This window comes from Andrena cerasifolii, chromosome 6 (genome assembly GCF_050908995.1).
Source record: "Andrena cerasifolii isolate SP2316 chromosome 6, iyAndCera1_principal, whole genome shotgun sequence".
Taxonomy (NCBI): domain Eukaryota; kingdom Metazoa; phylum Arthropoda; class Insecta; order Hymenoptera; family Andrenidae; genus Andrena; species Andrena cerasifolii.
Window position 1 is genome coordinate 12,102,921 of NC_135123.1, and position 17,625 is coordinate 12,120,545.

The 17,625-nt window shown below is 44.1% G+C and overlaps 2 protein-coding genes across 2 annotated transcripts; both read left to right on the forward strand.

Moving 5' to 3' along the window:
- Window positions 1-4,660: 4,660 nt before the first annotated feature.
- Window positions 4,661-10,516, forward strand: LOC143369699 (choline/ethanolamine transporter flvcr2a). Its single transcript, XM_076813974.1, has 7 exons — window positions 4,661-5,237; window positions 6,063-6,294; window positions 7,855-8,092; window positions 8,326-8,537; window positions 8,661-8,764; window positions 9,031-9,141; window positions 9,395-10,516. The coding sequence occupies exons 1-7, from the start codon at window positions 5,032-5,034 to the stop codon at window positions 9,735-9,737; spliced, it is 1,446 nt and encodes a 481-aa protein (XP_076670089.1). The 5' UTR covers window positions 4,661-5,031; the 3' UTR covers window positions 9,738-10,516.
- Window positions 10,517-13,744: 3,228 nt separating this feature from the next.
- On the forward strand, window positions 13,745-16,811 carry LOC143369715 (uncharacterized). The gene is made up of 2 exons (XM_076814011.1): window positions 13,745-14,673; window positions 15,688-16,811. The coding sequence occupies exons 1-2, from the start codon at window positions 14,662-14,664 to the stop codon at window positions 16,096-16,098; spliced, it is 423 nt and encodes a 140-aa protein (XP_076670126.1). The 5' UTR covers window positions 13,745-14,661; the 3' UTR covers window positions 16,099-16,811.
- The last annotated feature ends 814 nt before the right edge of the window (window positions 16,812-17,625 follow it).

A 17,625-nucleotide genomic window follows, 5' to 3' on the forward strand; every position in this document is an offset into this window, starting at 1 on the left:
TTCCTTCTCTACCCACTTTGTAAAGCGAATTCTCTCCCCGAATCCATTTGTAAGTTTATACGTTACGCGAGAAGAAGAGGGAGAAGACGAAGGCGACGATGGCGAGGAGAACTGGGCGATGTGACGTTCGCGGAGGACGTGACGCGTCGTTGTTTTATAGGGGAAGGAAGATAACGCGCCCCGCGACCCCCAATACTAACGATCCGTTCGTGACGTTCGTGTAATAATGTTTTCCTCCTTCTGTTCCCTTTTTCGCGAGCTGCCACGCAGCATCGCGTATGGTAACATGTGACACTAAAGCGGAAGTGGCCGGACAGCCAGGGGAGCAGCGGTTTATCGGCGAATCGATGGCAAGCCCCATGAAATAGTATTTTTTCCCAGGAAACCGCCGGCGCGTCGCCGTCTTGGCGCTTCCTCGAGAAATGGAATCCTCTGAACCCTAAACGTTTCTAAATAGTAGGATCGTCGGCACGTTTAGTGAAACTTAAGTCTCCATTATTTTATGTTTATTTTCTATTTTATTTTAATTATTTTAGTAATACGAATTACACTATTAACACGTTCTCTTAGCACTGAAGTGTTTCAGTTTCTCGATAGTGTCTGAAGGAATTGGCAAAGGGACAAATTGCATTAAAATCTATCCCACCATTGGCAGATTTTCATATAAATAAAACAATTCCTCTCGAATTTTCTAAAGCCGAGGAAATAATACATAGAATCCGTGATTTCACATCTGAGAATCTGGAAGCCTAAGTTACCGATGAAACTCTAGTCGACCTATTCGCAAAATTCATTTTCCTCCGACTAATATTTACGAAACAATTCGCACGATCGTCCTTCCGATTTCTAATCATTCGCATGGAACGTTGCGAACCGTTCCGCAGCCTCGAACGAAAGGGAGAACGAGGGATCTCGTTTCGCGAGGATCCCTCCGAAACTCCAAAGAATTTATTATTCGCCATCTCGTCAGCGGGGAAATTTACAAATCCAATTAGACGCGTCTAGTCCTCGCAGACGGAAGAGCGGCGGGAAGTTGTCGTTGAGCATCGCCGCAAAATATTTCAACTTCTAATGGAGAGTCGTGCTGAATCCCGGCGTGACAGCAAGTTCGAGGCGCTGCCAGTCACGGTGAATTTCCATTCGGCGGCTCCGCTGGCTGTCCGGGAACAGAAGGATCCATCCGTGACGGCTGAGATTTCGCCGACGAGCACGGCGGAGCGGGTGAATCTTTAAGGACGTCGCCGGTGGGAAGTGCGGTGGCTTCGTCGCAGTCGATTGTTAATTGCCGCGGTCTTTAATTCGCCAGAAACGTCGGGAGAGCCCATTCCCCGTCTACGAGAGCCTCCGCGCGTACGTCGAACCGTGCCAAATCGTATTACCGAGACGATCCGGCGATTTTTTTCGATCGATTTTACGCGACGCCCGCCGAGACGCTGAAGGAGCCGTCGCGACCTCCGCGCCATTTCTCAAAACGGAACTCGATTTCCGCGGTGACACGCGTTACCGTATTCCGTTCTACGCTCTTCCCGTTATTCCCGTCGACAGCCTTTCGGTTAACCGAACGGAGCGATCGAACCGTCGTTACTCGTCGGTAATATTCGATCTCTCGAGACGGAATCCGGAGAAGGAGATCTCGAGGGATCCTCCTAGATTCGCGTGCAAATTTTAAGGGAGCGTGCTGCTTGATTCGCACCCTCTTCGCTCGAACTCGCCACGTACCTGTAGCGGCGCACTCAGAATTGAATCTTCAGGGGAGCCGAGTCGAAGGGATAGATATTTTTAATGCAAATTCAATAAAATTCATCAGGCGACGATAAAAGTTTGTTTAAAGAATAAAATCCAGTTTTCGTTTCTTTTTTACAAAACCCCTTCTTTGGAGGGCGCGACGACCCCTTGGCTAATCGACTGGAAGTATCTTTTTCTGGTTGGAGCGTTCATTTATTTATTAGCTATTAAGAGACTCTAGAATGGGAAATGAAATAGTGATTTACAAAAGAATAATTTATTTGGTTCTAAGGGGTGTAAATTGTAGCCTAACAAGCTTAACGTGCTGTTCTAGCGCAGAGGGTCGCGAAGGCCTGTTTCAAGGGGCAGTTTCTCGATTCAGTTCTCAGGAATGCGCGACAAGAATGCTCGTTCTGTGGTCTCTTTATCTTCCGCGAGGTTCATCCCCGTGGCTGAAAGGCTGTCGATGTAGCAGCTCGACCGGGAGTTGAGTTCACCGCGAACGACGGCCCAAGTAGTTACCGTTCGGGTGGAATCGTTCGCCTGGAATGAAAGTAAATTAACCGAACGTTACTGAACGCTAGCCAAAGATCACCGATTGTTGTTCGCCCGAGCACCGCGTACGTTTCTCGCGGTGTTCGACGCGAACGCGAGTGTAAAAAGTGTTTTTTCCACGTGTTTTTACATTCAGAGTGTCGCCCTGTGAACTGTTGCTCGGTGAATTGAATAGTTTTTAATATGTACACACATTACACAGACACGTACACAAAAGCCAGGCACGCACACCGCGCGTGCGTTGTATACATACATTAAGACACGTTAAAATATCGATTGTATCGAATTACGGTCCCCAAAGCGTTACATAGTACTATTAAACAATAAATTGTATACAATACGAGTCGATTAATCGTTAGACTATGTGTATAGATATATATATATATATATGGATATGTATATGTATACATAAACGAGACACTTTAATAATTCATCCATACAGAACTTGTTCTTTCGACTTCGTGTAACGATAGCGATCCGTCGTTTGTAATATATTTTCCAGGGCTTGTTTCGTGGGCGAATGATTTGAGAATTTTGAGGATTCGAGCGCAGGGCATGGTGCAGTGTATAAATTGGAGTGATTATCGCGAGCCAGAGGGGGCGGACGTTGCGTATGGTGTAAAGTGTAACCGCCTCGCGGTCTGGTAAATTATCAAAATTCTCGTGGACTTTGTGTACAGGGGGAGAGTCGAGAATCGAACGAGATCCTCAAGGTAGATGGTATAGTATTCGGTGGCGCGTAAGTTAATGTACGTTTCGTTAAACGGTTCAGTGTAAATTGGGCGAGCAGTCTGTTTGGGCGTACGTTGTACATAAAATTGTAAAGAGGATAGCCGTTCTGTTCGGCGTAAGGTAAATGTTAATTTCAGAATTCGTTGGACGCTGGAACGGAATTTTGGTACTTTACCGCAGGCGAACGTGACATATTTTTACAATGAAAAAAATTTTCGTGCTCACCATTCAGTCAGTCATAGTTTATCCCGACGTTTTTTAATGTTACCATTGAAGTCGATGCATTTAAGAATGTACGCGAAGTTTACGGGGAGGATTATGACGGAGATGTTTAATTTTGTAATAAATTGTAAACTTATGTAACTCGAGGAGCGTCAGGTTTGCATTGTCTTTATTGTTAAAGTGTAATATCTAATAAAACTTCTGTTATATTCATTGTACTATATCCCTTCATTGTCGTACTTTGCAGTTTAATACGTGCAAGAGGATAGTTGACAGCGTTTGGGGTAACTGAAGATTCGGAGGTCGCTTATTACGACGATCATTGAAAATTGCGATTAAGCCGTCTGAAACTTAGGAACGTCTGTGAGACGCAAAAATAAAAATCGTAATTAGACGTCGAACGGCGATGATTATGACGGAGTTCAGATAACTTATCAGAAATCTGTCTTCTATCTCCAAATACTTCTATAAAGAAATATCCCAAGAAATAGAAATTATAGATTAGCTCGGCCTTCGATAAAACCTCTTTTCCACACTACTCCTACATTACCTCGTGTCACTTCACTTATTTGTGGGACAAACTTTTCCAGTTTGCCGAAAACAGTGTAGACATGAAATGGAATATAAAGCGGACCTAAGCGGAATTATTGCAAAGTATAAAACTTAGGATTTTTAAATTTTCATTACAGGCTCAGATGAAAAAGTTGAAATAGCTAGCTCCACTATTTTCTTCGCTACTCCGACCAATTGCAATTGTTTTCAAAACGACGAAACACGTCGCCTACTCAGTAAACCAGTCCTTCTAGCTTCTCAAAAAAGCTCAAGTCGTTTGGACCAATTTCAAAAGAATTATTCCATTTTAATGAATGTCCCAATACCTTTTTCCGCCACTGTGTCCCCCTTTACCTACGAGGGTAGTTAAACAGCCCAACGTCAGAATACTCTACCGAACGATACAACAAACACTTGCCCGGAACATTTGCTCAACGGCTCACTTTTACAACTGGATCCTACAAACGCAAACACGTCTAGATCCGACGAGAGTCTAAACGCATCCCTCGCCGCCAGTGATCGCGAATTGCAACATCCGGCAAACCTCAGCGACTGTTACCTGGCGCCAGAGACTTTCTCGTCACAACAGTCTCGTCTTCCGAGACGAAGAGAGATTAATAAGCACACTTCGACCAGCTGTTTGCCTATGGATCACGCAGCCGAGAGTACCCGGATACTTGCCCGAGTTCTCTGGGGTCAGCCGCGCGTACCGCCGAGGCAAGTTCGATCTCCTCCCCCCAGAAATCCACCGGTGTGATCGGCGATCGATCAAAGCGGAATCACGCACGAAAAGCGCGGATTAAGCGGCTTCGACAGCGCTTGACGGCGCCGTGGATCGCGATAAGAATCGCGATAACGGCGAGCGAGTAAGATGGAAGGTAACAGGCAGCAAATGCTCGGCGTAAACACGGCGATCTCCTTTAATCACCACTACACAGATAAAAGAAAAAGCAATGACACCGCGGAAGTCGCAGTTCGACTAGAGCCGAGGTGGGAGCTGGTACGCGAGAAACAGTCGTTTTGACCAGGCCGACTTATTTCAAAGCGGTGGTGTGCCCGTCGAATGAAGCTCAACGGCGTAGCGCGAGCGTCCTGCTTACCGCGAATGGCAAGAAGAAAGCCGAGACTGGAGAAGACCCGTGACTGAAGGCACGAGAAATTTCACCGGCTCGAAGGGATCGGCTTAGTTATTCGTCTCTTGATCGATAGGAGCGTGCGAGTATATTCCGAGGAGGAAACGTGAGGATGACGGAAGAGAAAGAGTTGAAGGAGGTAGTGTGCGCAAAGAATTGTGTGAGGGTGGTAAACGGCGACAAGGGGGGTGATTGTAATTCCCTGGAGACGAAAGTGTACAAGAGAAGATGGTTGATGCTCGGCCTGTTCATTTTGTACACGGGGATGAGCACCTTCCAGTGGGTGCAGTATTGCATAATCAACAACATAGTGGCCAGGTAGTTGCATCTCCGCTTTCGTGAATTGTAAAAATCCCTCTTTAATGTATAATTTAGACTATGAGACAGTATGGTATTTGTTGCTAGAAATCCGTTAGTTTAAGAGCCATTTAATTCGACCATGTTAAAATTCAAATTAAATCATCGGAACCAATTCTCAGCCGATCGCAAATACCCTAGTACTTTTTTTTTAATAAATGATGAACTACGTCGAATAAACCGCTTCAACTTTTGCCTGATATAAATATTGCTTCGATGTCACTAACAAGGAGAGTATTTTAGGTGTCCGCCTCCGATCATTTTGATTTTTGGATATGTTATAGAGGACCGAAAATTAAGAAATACGTGTTTTTTATTTTTCCCCGTTTTCATATTTGGGGGGTGAAAACTGCGTTCAGAAGTTAGGGTTGAAAAATCATTTTTGTGGAATATCTCGAGAACTATTAGCGATAGGGGAATAGTGTCAAAGGACGAATTTTGTGTCTTTGAATGCGAAATATGACTGACTCACCAGATTTTCAAAAATCCACAAAAATGATCTTTCGACCCTAACTTTGAACGCAGTTTTCACCCCCCAAATATGAAAACGGGGAAAAATAAAAAACACGTATTTCTTATTTTTCGGTCCTCTACAACATATCCAAAAATCAAAATGATCGGAGGCGGACACCTAAAATACTCTCCTTGTAAGAGTTTCAATGATATCCGCGCGGATCGATTTAAATAGGACACTCATTTATCGGAACGTGCGCGTTAAAGTGGGGTCGTGCCGTCGCGGAAATTTTAGCATTGAGCTTCACTGGATTTAACAAACGCATTGTTCAGGTACTATGGCGTCTCCTCGTTGGCTGTCGACTGGACAGCGATGTCGTTCATGGCTTATTACGTGATTTTGGTATTCCCTGCCACGTACATAATAGACCGCTGGGGGCTCAGGCGGAGTAACATTCTGGGATGTGGACTCTGTTGCCTCGGCTCGTGGATAAAAGTTCTCTCCGTCAGTCCTGACAGGTTTTACGTCACCGTCATTGGGCAGTCCTTGGTCGCTTCCATGCAGGTCAGACCTACCTAGAAGTCTAATAATAAGTCCGCAACCCTCGAATTATCCTTTGCTAAGCCCTCTGTGCACTTTCAAAAACGAAGCTCGATGGGGGACAGATTTAAACACTGAGGAACGACGTAAGTGTAAACGTCACTCGAAGCTGTCAGCTGTAGAACATTCATTCGGTTATACGGAATAAACATTTCAGCCACGGTCAGTCGTAGAAAATTCTAATCCAAAGATATCCCGCAAGAAATTCTTAATTCTCGAAGAACAGCCGCCATCATTTTAATCGTCACTTCAAATGTCACATAAAGTTATGCAAAGACAGTGCAACCGAGAATGCAATGACCAGTGACAATGTTTATCGGTGTATGTACACAGTGGAAAAGAGGTTTTAAATAGAATTCCAAGATTCTCCGAATAGTATGGTGCCATATAAGTCAGACCATCCTCGTTCGAAGTAGCGCGAACCAACATTGACTGTACAATAAAGCAGTCTTCTATCTGGCGCGATGTGCTGGTTAAAAGACAATCAATTGTGCTCGTTATAAATTCGCCTAACCAACGGGTGCTCGCAGCTTTCGTTTGCGATAAGAATTTTCAACGGAAGTGATCAGAAGCGCGTCTCGCGCTGCAACACCCCTTTTACAACTCCGCTTACAAACACTGAACGCGATGAGTTATATTAGGAAAAAACAGAGTTAAATAAATGCGCAGACACGGTATAAACGAGCTCGCGAGAATTTGTCGTAAATTACTGCTAATACGAGGCATTACGAGTCTAGTCGAGCTTTGTGTACACGAAGCTTAAGCTGCGAGTAGAGTATCGAAGTGAGCGCAGCGTCTCGGTAGAATTTATGCTTGCACGTTCGCCACGCGCATCTCGAACTTGAAATAATCTTTGATTTCTGACTAAAGGATGTTTATTCACAATCTAGAGCCAGTCGATTAATCAGTGAACATCGAGCATTGTTGATTCGTGGATCTACGTTTATATTATTATATAGTTTCCTTCTCCCCTTTTATGGTCCGTGAATTGATCCCTGAAGTACCCAGTGTTTGTAAAGAAACATTTGCATTGTTTGCAGCGATTAAACAAGATAACACGAATGCGCGCAGGGACGGATTTGGAGGTTTGGCGGCCCTAGGCTAGCAAGCCTCTGCCGCCCTTTCCGCAAAGTATCATCAAATATTTCGCTAACATTTCGCTAATTCGCTACGTGAAAGAAAAGTGAATTGCTTTTAAAGTTGTCTGAAACCTCTGTCTTTAAACCTTTTTCAATTTCATTCGCTTAAAATTTGTCGCTTCTCCAAATTTGCCACTTCCCAAAATTTGTCGCTCCTCAAAATTTGCCGCTCCCCGAAATTTGCCGCTCCCCAAAATTTGCCGCTCCCCCAAATTTGATGCTCCCCAAAAATTATCGCTCCCCAAAATTAATCGCTCCTCAAACTTTATCGCTCCCCAAAATTGGATATTCCTCCAAATGCGCCGCCCTACGCTACAGCCTACTTGGCCTATACCCAAATCCGCTCCTGAATAAGCAACGATAATAACTGGTTGTACCGTGTCAGACAATAGCTCTGACTTTGCCTGGGCGTCTATCAGCGCAATGGTTCCACGCTAAGGAGACATCCACCGCCACGTCTTTGAGCATTTTCGGTAATCAGTTGGGAGTAGCCTTAAGCTTCTTGATCACGCCGATGGTCGTGAAGAACCACGAGAATCTGGACGACATAGGCGCCGATCTGTCGTACCTTTTCTGGGCCGTCGCCATCATCATGTCGATCGCGCTGTTGCTAGTGATAATACGTAAGTTTGCCTCGACGCACAGTAATATTACAAGTCCTCTGAAAGACCTCAATTATAGAACCAATAGTTACCAATTACACTAATTTATAAATCAAAGTCAGTCGAGCCAGATCCGAAGAATAGAAGGGTATAATATTTTTCTGTCTTTGTGTCCATGGTGTTATCTCAAATTTTGTCCTAACTCCTTGAACAGCAACTACTACTCTCCACTAAACAGGATTATTTTGCAACAGTATTCGAAGACGATCCAAAGTTACCACCGAGCACGACGCGAGCTCTGCAGAAGTTGAATCAGATCGAAGGAGGAGATAACTTCCTAGAATCAGTGAAAAGGCTGTTCAGAAACAGACAATATTTATTGCTCTGCAATACGTATGGCTTGAACGTCGGCGTGTTGAACGCAGTGGCGACGTTACTCAATCAAATTTACCTCGCACATTTTGAGGTGAGCTGAACAGGGAGGGGTTCCTTCGATTCTAAGGTATTTCATTACGCTGTAGGGAAGGTCAAGGGATATTAGGCCGGCAGATACGAAGAAACTAATCGAGGGACATTCTGTGTTTTGCAGAACGGCGAGGAGGACGCTGGTAGAATCGGTTTGGCCATGATCGTTACGGGAATGATAGGCTCTATCAGTTTCGGAGTCATTCTCGATAAAACGCAAAAGTTCAAGTAAGATGATCCTCCAAGCGTCCCTGCGAATCTCTTCTTTTACTTTTCTACTCTGCTTCCTTTTCATTCTCTTCTATTCTCTCGTGCTCTGTCTTTCTCTACTACCTTCAATCTTCCCCCAATCTCAACTACCACTCTCGGTGTGCTTCTGAATGAAAATTAAAGCCCATCGTTCATGCCTGCAATTAAATATTCTTCACGCGACCGCGCCTCTTTCTAAACCATTTCGCAGCGTAACAGAGACGCGTGTGTGTGTTTGTTTTCAGGGAAACAACAGTGGCCGTATACTTCCTCTCGCTGTGCGGCCAGATTTTCTTCGCCGCGTTCACTTGCCTCGAAATGAAATGGATGGTGTACCTGTCCGCCATTTTTCTGGGGTACAACATATTCTACGCCACGTACAATAAATCAACGCAAGCACGTTCTATCAGTTCCTGATAGCTCTCTATCCAATTTACGCCAGATTAGACTCGTGCTTTCCCTCGCCCGATAAAATCAAATGCTTTCCCCCCGGCGCGCACCGGAATCTATTCTAACGGGAGGAATCATTGGAAGCCCCCCGATTATTTTAATGCCCCTCGCAGGAATCGATTCATCCTTCGCTGTCTGAAGCGCAATTACTTTTCGCAGGTATTTCATGGCGGGCTACCTAGCGTTAGGGTACGAGATGTGCGCGGAATTCACGTATCCCGAGTCCGAGGGGATAGCGGCCGGAATTCTGAACGTGGCTAATAACGTTTACGGCATTGTGCTCGTTCTGATATTCGGAAGGCTGCTGGAAACCCACGGGGACGTTCCAGTCCACGTAGGGCTGTGCGCGGTGCTCCTGGTCGGCTTTGTAATGACCGTGCTGACAAAGGACGTGCAAAGGCGCCAGGACGCGAAGAAGGGGGCTCGGTACGAGGGGGTCCGTCAAAGTGACAAGCCTGACGAGTGCAACGGAGCTGAGCATGACTACTCGATCAAACGATAATATCTAGCAGCTCGGGGATCGTTTGTTTCGTACAAGAGACTCGGTTTCACGAGCCACGAGTCGCGTAAAGTCTCGACCTGTTGTGATGTTTTGAAAGTGTTCGCAGTCGTTGGACATTTCCACCTGGAAGGTAGAAGGAAGTAGCGACGCTGAAGAATATCTAAGCGTATCGGTAATTTCGCGTGGATATGTATGTACGTGTCCCGCGTCCCCTTTCCATTGGTGGATGAAGATACTTCCGCAGTTAGGTGTACTGTAGTTCGCGTAGTAGCCTGTACATTTATGGACAAACCGCTGCAGGAAATATTTAAGGAACGTGAATGTAGGTTGTGAAGAATTACTTGAAGATACTTTTTTATATTTGTAGCTCGCAATTTCAGAGATTAGTAATCGTCGCGAAGGAGAATCTAGTCGATACGTTTCTGAATACCAGCGCAAGTAATAATGTTTGCAAATGTTTATTTGATTTTACAAATTTCGTTTAATTTTAAAATTCGACCGGGCTCGCTGGATTTGTGGGGTAACGTTTCATTGTTGCTGCCCGCTACACAATATTCCTTCCATTCCCCAGAATGCAGCAATTTAAATTTTAATTCCGCGTTTGAGGAAGATCCAGACTAAAACAAACGCGTCAATCACGCGATAAAATGGGAAACTACGAATGCACGGTAAAATTGAACTGTCAAATGTAAAAAATAAAATCGCGCAACTTTCACGATGTATCGCTGGCGACGGGGTGAAATTTAATAAAAACTCGTCGCTGTGTAAAAATATACACAATTTCCGTAACTCGTATTTCCTTTATCACGAATTTCCCTGTAGGTACACTGTAGTGCTAATTCATCAGCCTCCATTCATTCTAATACACTCGTTTCTTACTAAATACTTAAAGAAACAATTTAATTTATTTTATACGGTTATACCTTTGGTACGAAACGTCTCTAAGAATATTCACATCATTCGATTACTGTACGTCATATTAGAAATTATGTAAAATACACATCAATTATTTTGCCCTGAACCCCAAACAGGATATGCAATGGACAGTTACAGAATTACTGATAGTAACCCGACATCCCCAAAAATGAGATCCTTGTTTGTCAAGGATCATCTACAACATCCTCCTCGCGCACTACCCCCCCCAGGGAAAAAGAGACCTCATCGAAGAGGTCGCTCATGGCAAATTCGTGGACGTGCCAGAAACAATGCAACGGGCGTTGAAGATTCGGGTGGACTTTTATCGACAAGGAATACTCGTCCTTGTTTTCGAATAAAAGGCACAGAGCCGAGGGTGTAGTGTGCGCTGCGCCTGACACGTGACATGACGTGTGCACCACTTGTTACCCGACCGGAATACTCGATATACTCGATCGGAGAACAAAACTACTCAATGCGAGGACTATTCTATCGCAGACACGCGATAAGTGAAAGTGTCTCCACTTTGAAATCCACGTCGAGTTTCGTCTATGGCCTGCGGTTGATAATTCATTTCGACGAATGAGTGGGGGATATAGAAAACGGTGGACACTGCCTCCGACTCGGTAGAATAATAAATTCTACACCGAAGCGATACGATCCATCGTCGTTCTGTGATTACTCGTATCTAGAAATGCGGAGAATTCTGTTAGAATATTGCAGACGTGACGATTCCTAGTAAACTTGTGAAGTAGAAATATAAATCCCCAATTTCCCTTCTAACTGCTTGTTCCCCTGGATTTCTGTCTACTTGCTGAAAATATCCCTACTATAATCACGTGAATAATAGAAATGCTAGATATTCATTTGTTCGTATTAACACAACGTGTTATTCCCCTTTTAACTGAATCATTGTTGAATGTAACGTTTCTTTTCTGAAAGACAATTTAAATAAAATTACTGGTAGTCCCTGCAGAGCTGGAAACTGTTCTGCGAGATTACTAACAATTTTAACTAAATTAAATTGTACGATCTAATCAGTTTATAAAACCAAGCGGCGTGTGCTCGTTTTCGGATTTTCGTTGCAGTGGAAATAAAACGTTGGATGTATAGTTAACAAGTACTCCTAAAGTAATTTAATCGACCCGTCCGGGTGCAGGTGAGATTGATCGAAGAGCAGAACTGACGGGATAATTTTACAATTATTTTTCAAAAACAGCCATATCCAAACACACTATTTTTCCACGTAGTTCTACAGAGTGATCGTAAACAAGTCACCGCGTGTGTCTTTTTTTTGAGAGACCTCTGTACATATGATATGTTTCGCGGTTGCAAGCGACGTGAAACGCATCCCCTAGAAAACCTATTGATCTATTGACAGCACATACACGTTCGAATGAGTCGCAAGGGTCGCCCTCGAATCCGTCGAGATTGCGATTATCACAAAGGGACTTATGGGTTATCGATAACGGGCCAGAATGAAATGCGGAAACGACAGATCGCCGCAAACGGAGTCGAGTGGACGGGACGAGGACGTAGATCGATAGATTCCGTTTAATTCGTCGGACCACGCGCCCGTCGACGATGATAAATGGACAATTCTGTATAAAATATTCCACACCACTCTCTATATAATTCTGCGCTCCCTCAAACCCCCCTGAATTTCACAAACAGAAATTCATTCCACCCAGTGTTACCTATACCCCGCGGCATAGTAATCCTCAACAGGTACAACATGATAAATCAACCTCCCCATACACTCAAGAATCTATACCTAATTACTATCATTACTTTGACACTGCTAATCCAATGAACTTACAACACACAAAATCCTTAACCCTCATCCGTCACCTGTCTGAATTCCACACAAACGCAAATGTACACAGTGCACGTTGCGATAAATGTAAAAAAACAACATGCCCTGCACACCGCTATGTTACGTGTGACCGAAGCGAATAAATCGTATGCCTGAAGATACAGAAATTTCATTTTTTCTTTTCACTAAAAGTATTTGCAAAGCCAACTATTTATCTTTTCATTATATTGTTTTTAACCATTCTGTTAATTTGATACGAAGGGACAAATTAAGTTGAGAAACTGAGGGACGGATGAGGGTTAAATAAAGCCTCTACAGCTATACCGAGCAATGAACCTTACAAAAATTAAAACTTGAATCAAAAACTCTTTACCGCAATACCTCCGCACTAGATTTCCACCCGAACCTCGAAACTAGTCATCCTCCATCCCCTCCATCTCTCGCCACTCAGCCTCCTGTTCGCGCATGCGCAGTTGGGAGCGTCGCAGCCAGTGTACCTACAGCAGTAACTCACAGACCCCGGTATACTCTCTCAATGCAGCACGATGTAGTCGACGAGAAAATTTCTCCCCGTACAATTCGCCCGTCAGTTCTGCCCGCGACTGGCCAGCCAGGTGCGCCTGGTGTCCAGGTGTTCGGTTGGAACGCAAAAGCATGATTTATCCCGTGGATGTTGCACACAGGAGCCGTCGCCGGCGTCGGGCAGCCGACAAGTTCTAAGCGTGCCGCAGACAGAATCCAGATCGCAGTTGGGTGAGCGTTCACTGTCAATCCGGTAATTAGTTTGCATGCCACGTTTTTGGAGCGGGCCGATCGAATTCGTACGCGCAAGAGCACCGACGTCCGCCGATCTTGCGAATTCATAATGCATAGCGGATTCGTCACACGTCCGCCGCTCACGTAAGCCACGAGAGAATTATGTACTACAACGGGTGCTTTCGCCCGTGCGTTTTAAAGCGTCGTAGACCGGGAAGGAAGCCACCCCCTCACCTTGTATCCAGTATCTAGGATGATACGCCACTTTCCTGCGCCAGGGGAGTCTTAAGGGCGGAACGATCCGCCGGTTCGCAAATAACCCGCCCCCCGCGAACCATTCGCTGAGGATTGGTAAACGGAGGACAGAAATAATGATAACTCGCAATTTATCAATGACGATGGGGGATGAATGGTTTTTATACTTGTGAAAGAGGGGACTTTTTGTTGTTGGAAGGTAGCGTTTGGTCGAGTACAGAGATACTTAGTGCTGGTCTTTCTCTTTCTCGGTTTTGCACTTCGGAATAATTTTATTTAGCACTTGATAAAGTAACGTGGGTAAAGGGATTCACTTTGATAGAAGTAGAATTAATTCTTCGTTTTAGACACAATCCGTGTGGTTTCCTCTGTTCGATGCAAGGTGGTTGTATTAATGAATGATTATCTCGCATTGTTTTTAGCACGATGTATAAGCAAGAGTTCTTAAGTATCTCCTTTCCATTTCCACACTCGAGTGTTTCATAAATTCCTGGTCTGCGCTTGGCAGGTACTTTCTACTCACCAAACAAGAAACTGTTGCTTCTTTCAGTAATGCTGTAATTAGCATTGCTAACTGTAATACGAGGGGGAGAATGAGTCACCAACGTTACCACAAACGAAAATCACTCGTGACTCCGGTGGAGCTACTCTTTAATCTCTATCGACCAAACGTTTCCTACTTAATTCAGTAACTACCATTCGCTCTCCACCCTTGAACATTAATACCAACTACGCGATCAATTTTTTTCCGCGAAATAATATCTAAGTCGCTAAATTAATTATTTACAGCCGTTAATGATAAGTATTTATTTGTGTATTTTATTCGTTTCTTCAACGCTCACTCGGTAAACTAAGATTTCGGCCACCCCGCGTGATAAAACCTGAGCGAACGTGGGTAAGAACAAGAACCGCGGCATCAACAAACGTAGAAGAGAACGTCGTGGGCATCGTGACACTTCTCAGCTGACAAATCACTACTCACGTCACGTAATATAGGTCTACCTTCTTGGTTACGAAACGGTAAGCAATAAGCAACGAAACGAAATCGTTTCGTATCGCTTCGTATTCACGATGCTTGGGCGCCGACTCAAACACGCGGCCGCATATAAAGACGGACGAAAGACACGGGCAAAGGCCAGTCAAAATTTTCGGCGCTAAGTCAACGGTGGCGGGCCAGCAAGAATGAGGAAAACGGTAACGTGGTAATAGATTCGTCGTGCACGGGGAATATCGATTTAATTCGATCTAACACGTGGCCGCGGTGACACGGTCGTCTAGCCACTTCTTTAAGTCTGATTTATTCCACTCTTGTTTCACTTAAACTAGATATTCTCGTCTTCGATGGTAAATTAGTGATCTGTAAAGTTGAATTTTACATAAGCAACAGTGTTACTACCTTCAAAGGATGCTCAAAAATTCAGTATCTTAACTAACCAGTTATTGGTAATATATAAATGAACATTTGCATATTTTCATCGATTTTAATATCCAGTTAGAATTTCGTGGATGTAAGAATGGTGTTTGGAATGAAAATAAGTGACGAATGGTTTAGCCATGAGAAGCGATTAAAATGTAATAATCACGAGTAATCTGAATTACTTTTGTTCCGTTTTTATAAACATTCCAACTGATTCCTACGTTTCGGTAAAATATTAATATGAAAAGTGCTCCTTACAGATCCGTTTAAGGGGTTACGCCACCCTGAGACGCTCAAAGCAGCACCAAATTAGACGAATTTTTTTATGATACTATGAGGTATATACAAAACTCGGCTATTTTTTAATATTTCTGTGAAATATTTATACAATATATTCATTAATACATGCCCAAAACATAAGAAGTACAGAAATAATTTTCAACCTCATAATATCCTAAAAAAAATCATCTAAGTACTATTTTGAGCGTCTCAGATTGGCGTACCCCCTTAATAGCTCCCTGACAATTTCACAAAAAGAGAGCGGGGGGGGGTTAAACGTCTTTCCAAAATCCAATTGTAAAATACAACTTTACACGCGCGATATGAAGCACCCTCGGTTCATGAGAGCAGTTTATGAAATCCAGCTCCGCGCGACAACGGGATGAATAACAGTATGAACTGTCGATCGTTTCCACTAGACTCTTCTTCGTGGCGGTTCGAAAGGCAGCGCCGAATCGACAGCCGGAAAAGCGCGCGACAGCTAAGCCATTAATTGCTTTTCCATTTTCCAGTTGACCCTCGTGCTACTCTGTATCGGTCTGGCAACGTCAGATTTATCGCCATATAAGCCAAGGGGATGGCGTCCTAATGGTCGACGCTTTAATCCCACCAGCAATCGATTGCATGCGTATTACGGGCCCCCCGGATTACCAGCCTATGGACCTCCAGAGCCGACAAGCCACCCCCCAATTTTCACCACCACCCTGGCCCCAACCACCACGTCAACGGCGAGAACCACCACGACAACGATGAGAACCACCACCACCCCGCGGACCAGGGAGCCGACCACCCCCTCGAGCGCCCCCGAAGAAGACTTCGAAGGGAACCCAGCGCTGGCCGTCGCCAATTCCTTCGCCTTCAATCGACCCGTCTACATTTACAACACCTTCCCCTTCTTGCCTGGCCAGATCCTGGTGAAATGATCGCGCAAGGCACGCCGAGGATCGCCCTTACGTTGCCGAAGAGAAATCATCCGTGAATGTGTAATAGCGAATTTTGAAATGATTCATGTCAAGCTTGTTTTACTGGTTACTAGAGACGGTGCAGTCGTTCCTATTTGTCAGAGATCGCGTCGAGTGAAATGATGTTAGGTGGTTGAAGATTATTGGTCTGTTTAGATCCTTTTTAAGGTTTAGTGTAATTGAATCGAAACCGACTTTGTACAGTTTTGCTTGGATATTGTGGCTGGGAGTTCTGTTATGCGAGCATTCTTTTAGGTGTTGTACATAGGAGTGCTTATTTCTTACAAAGGAGTTGGCTTAACCAGAGGAAGATTGATTTTGGAAATAAAGCTTTCGAAGTCCTGTGAATCGCGAGGATGTGTGCCTTCGCTTGTCTAATGTTTGAAAAAACCCTGTTTTCTGATTTTGGAATGTGATTGCTATAATCTCCTTCGACTTTCCTTTGATTTCTGTTCGAACAGGCACACCTAGAGTGCTTGAACACTTGTCACATTCGCATAATCGTCTGCAAATTCTGAATCCACCCTTCGCGTTGTTTCTAAGGTAACCAACCGCCTCACTTCACTCTGTAATGATATAATAAATCGCTCGACCATTGAGAACATTTGCGTTATGAAATATAAGCTGTTAAATCCTAAGCAAGAATGTCTATCAAGTGCCCTTCCTTAACATGAAAACCACCGATCAATGATTATATTATTATATTATCATTTTCGCTATCGGCTGATAAAATCCACATTTTCGACAGACCTTATTCTCAATCATCGACAGATGTCACAGGCTCGCGCTATTTAAAAATTATAACACGTTCTAAAGATACTCCTTGGAACTGGTATCGTCGTGCAATTTTGATATGCTCGACGGAAGATCCGCGTGCATTCTGGATTGAGAACCTTGCAGCAAGAGGGGTGCAGCTCCATTTTTTGACAGTTTTTCTGTTATGACGTGTAATATAAGTGAAAAAAATCTTTTGATGCAAGTCCGATAACAAATGAGCGATTGATTACAAATGCTGAATCCGCACCCATTACTGTTTTGGGCAATACGAATGCACCAGATTTGAAAAATTTGCCAAAAATAGAAATAAAAAACTTATAAACTCAACAACTACTACTTATTGTGTGAAAATCTATATTTTTCAAAGTTCTCTTTTCAATGTTAAGTCAAAGCAATGATTTTATAAACAGTTTTTTCTAATTTACTCCAAGTTGGTAAATATGGAGCTGCACCCCTCTCGCTGGAAGGTCCTCAATTCAGTTTGCCGCGAGCCTTATGACGTTAATGTTCAAACCCTTTCCGACGCCGCACTTTAAGAATCGTGCTGATAAAAAACACAGGAGAGGGAGAATAAATGAAAGAATTTGGCGATCGGTTTGCATCCGTCACCTAATCAGACAACTGAAAGGCCCGAGTGCAGGATAGAAGGGGTGTAAAAGCCATCACGCCTTAGTTGCAGCGGAGTTTCGCCCCGCTTGATGCCGGGAGCTT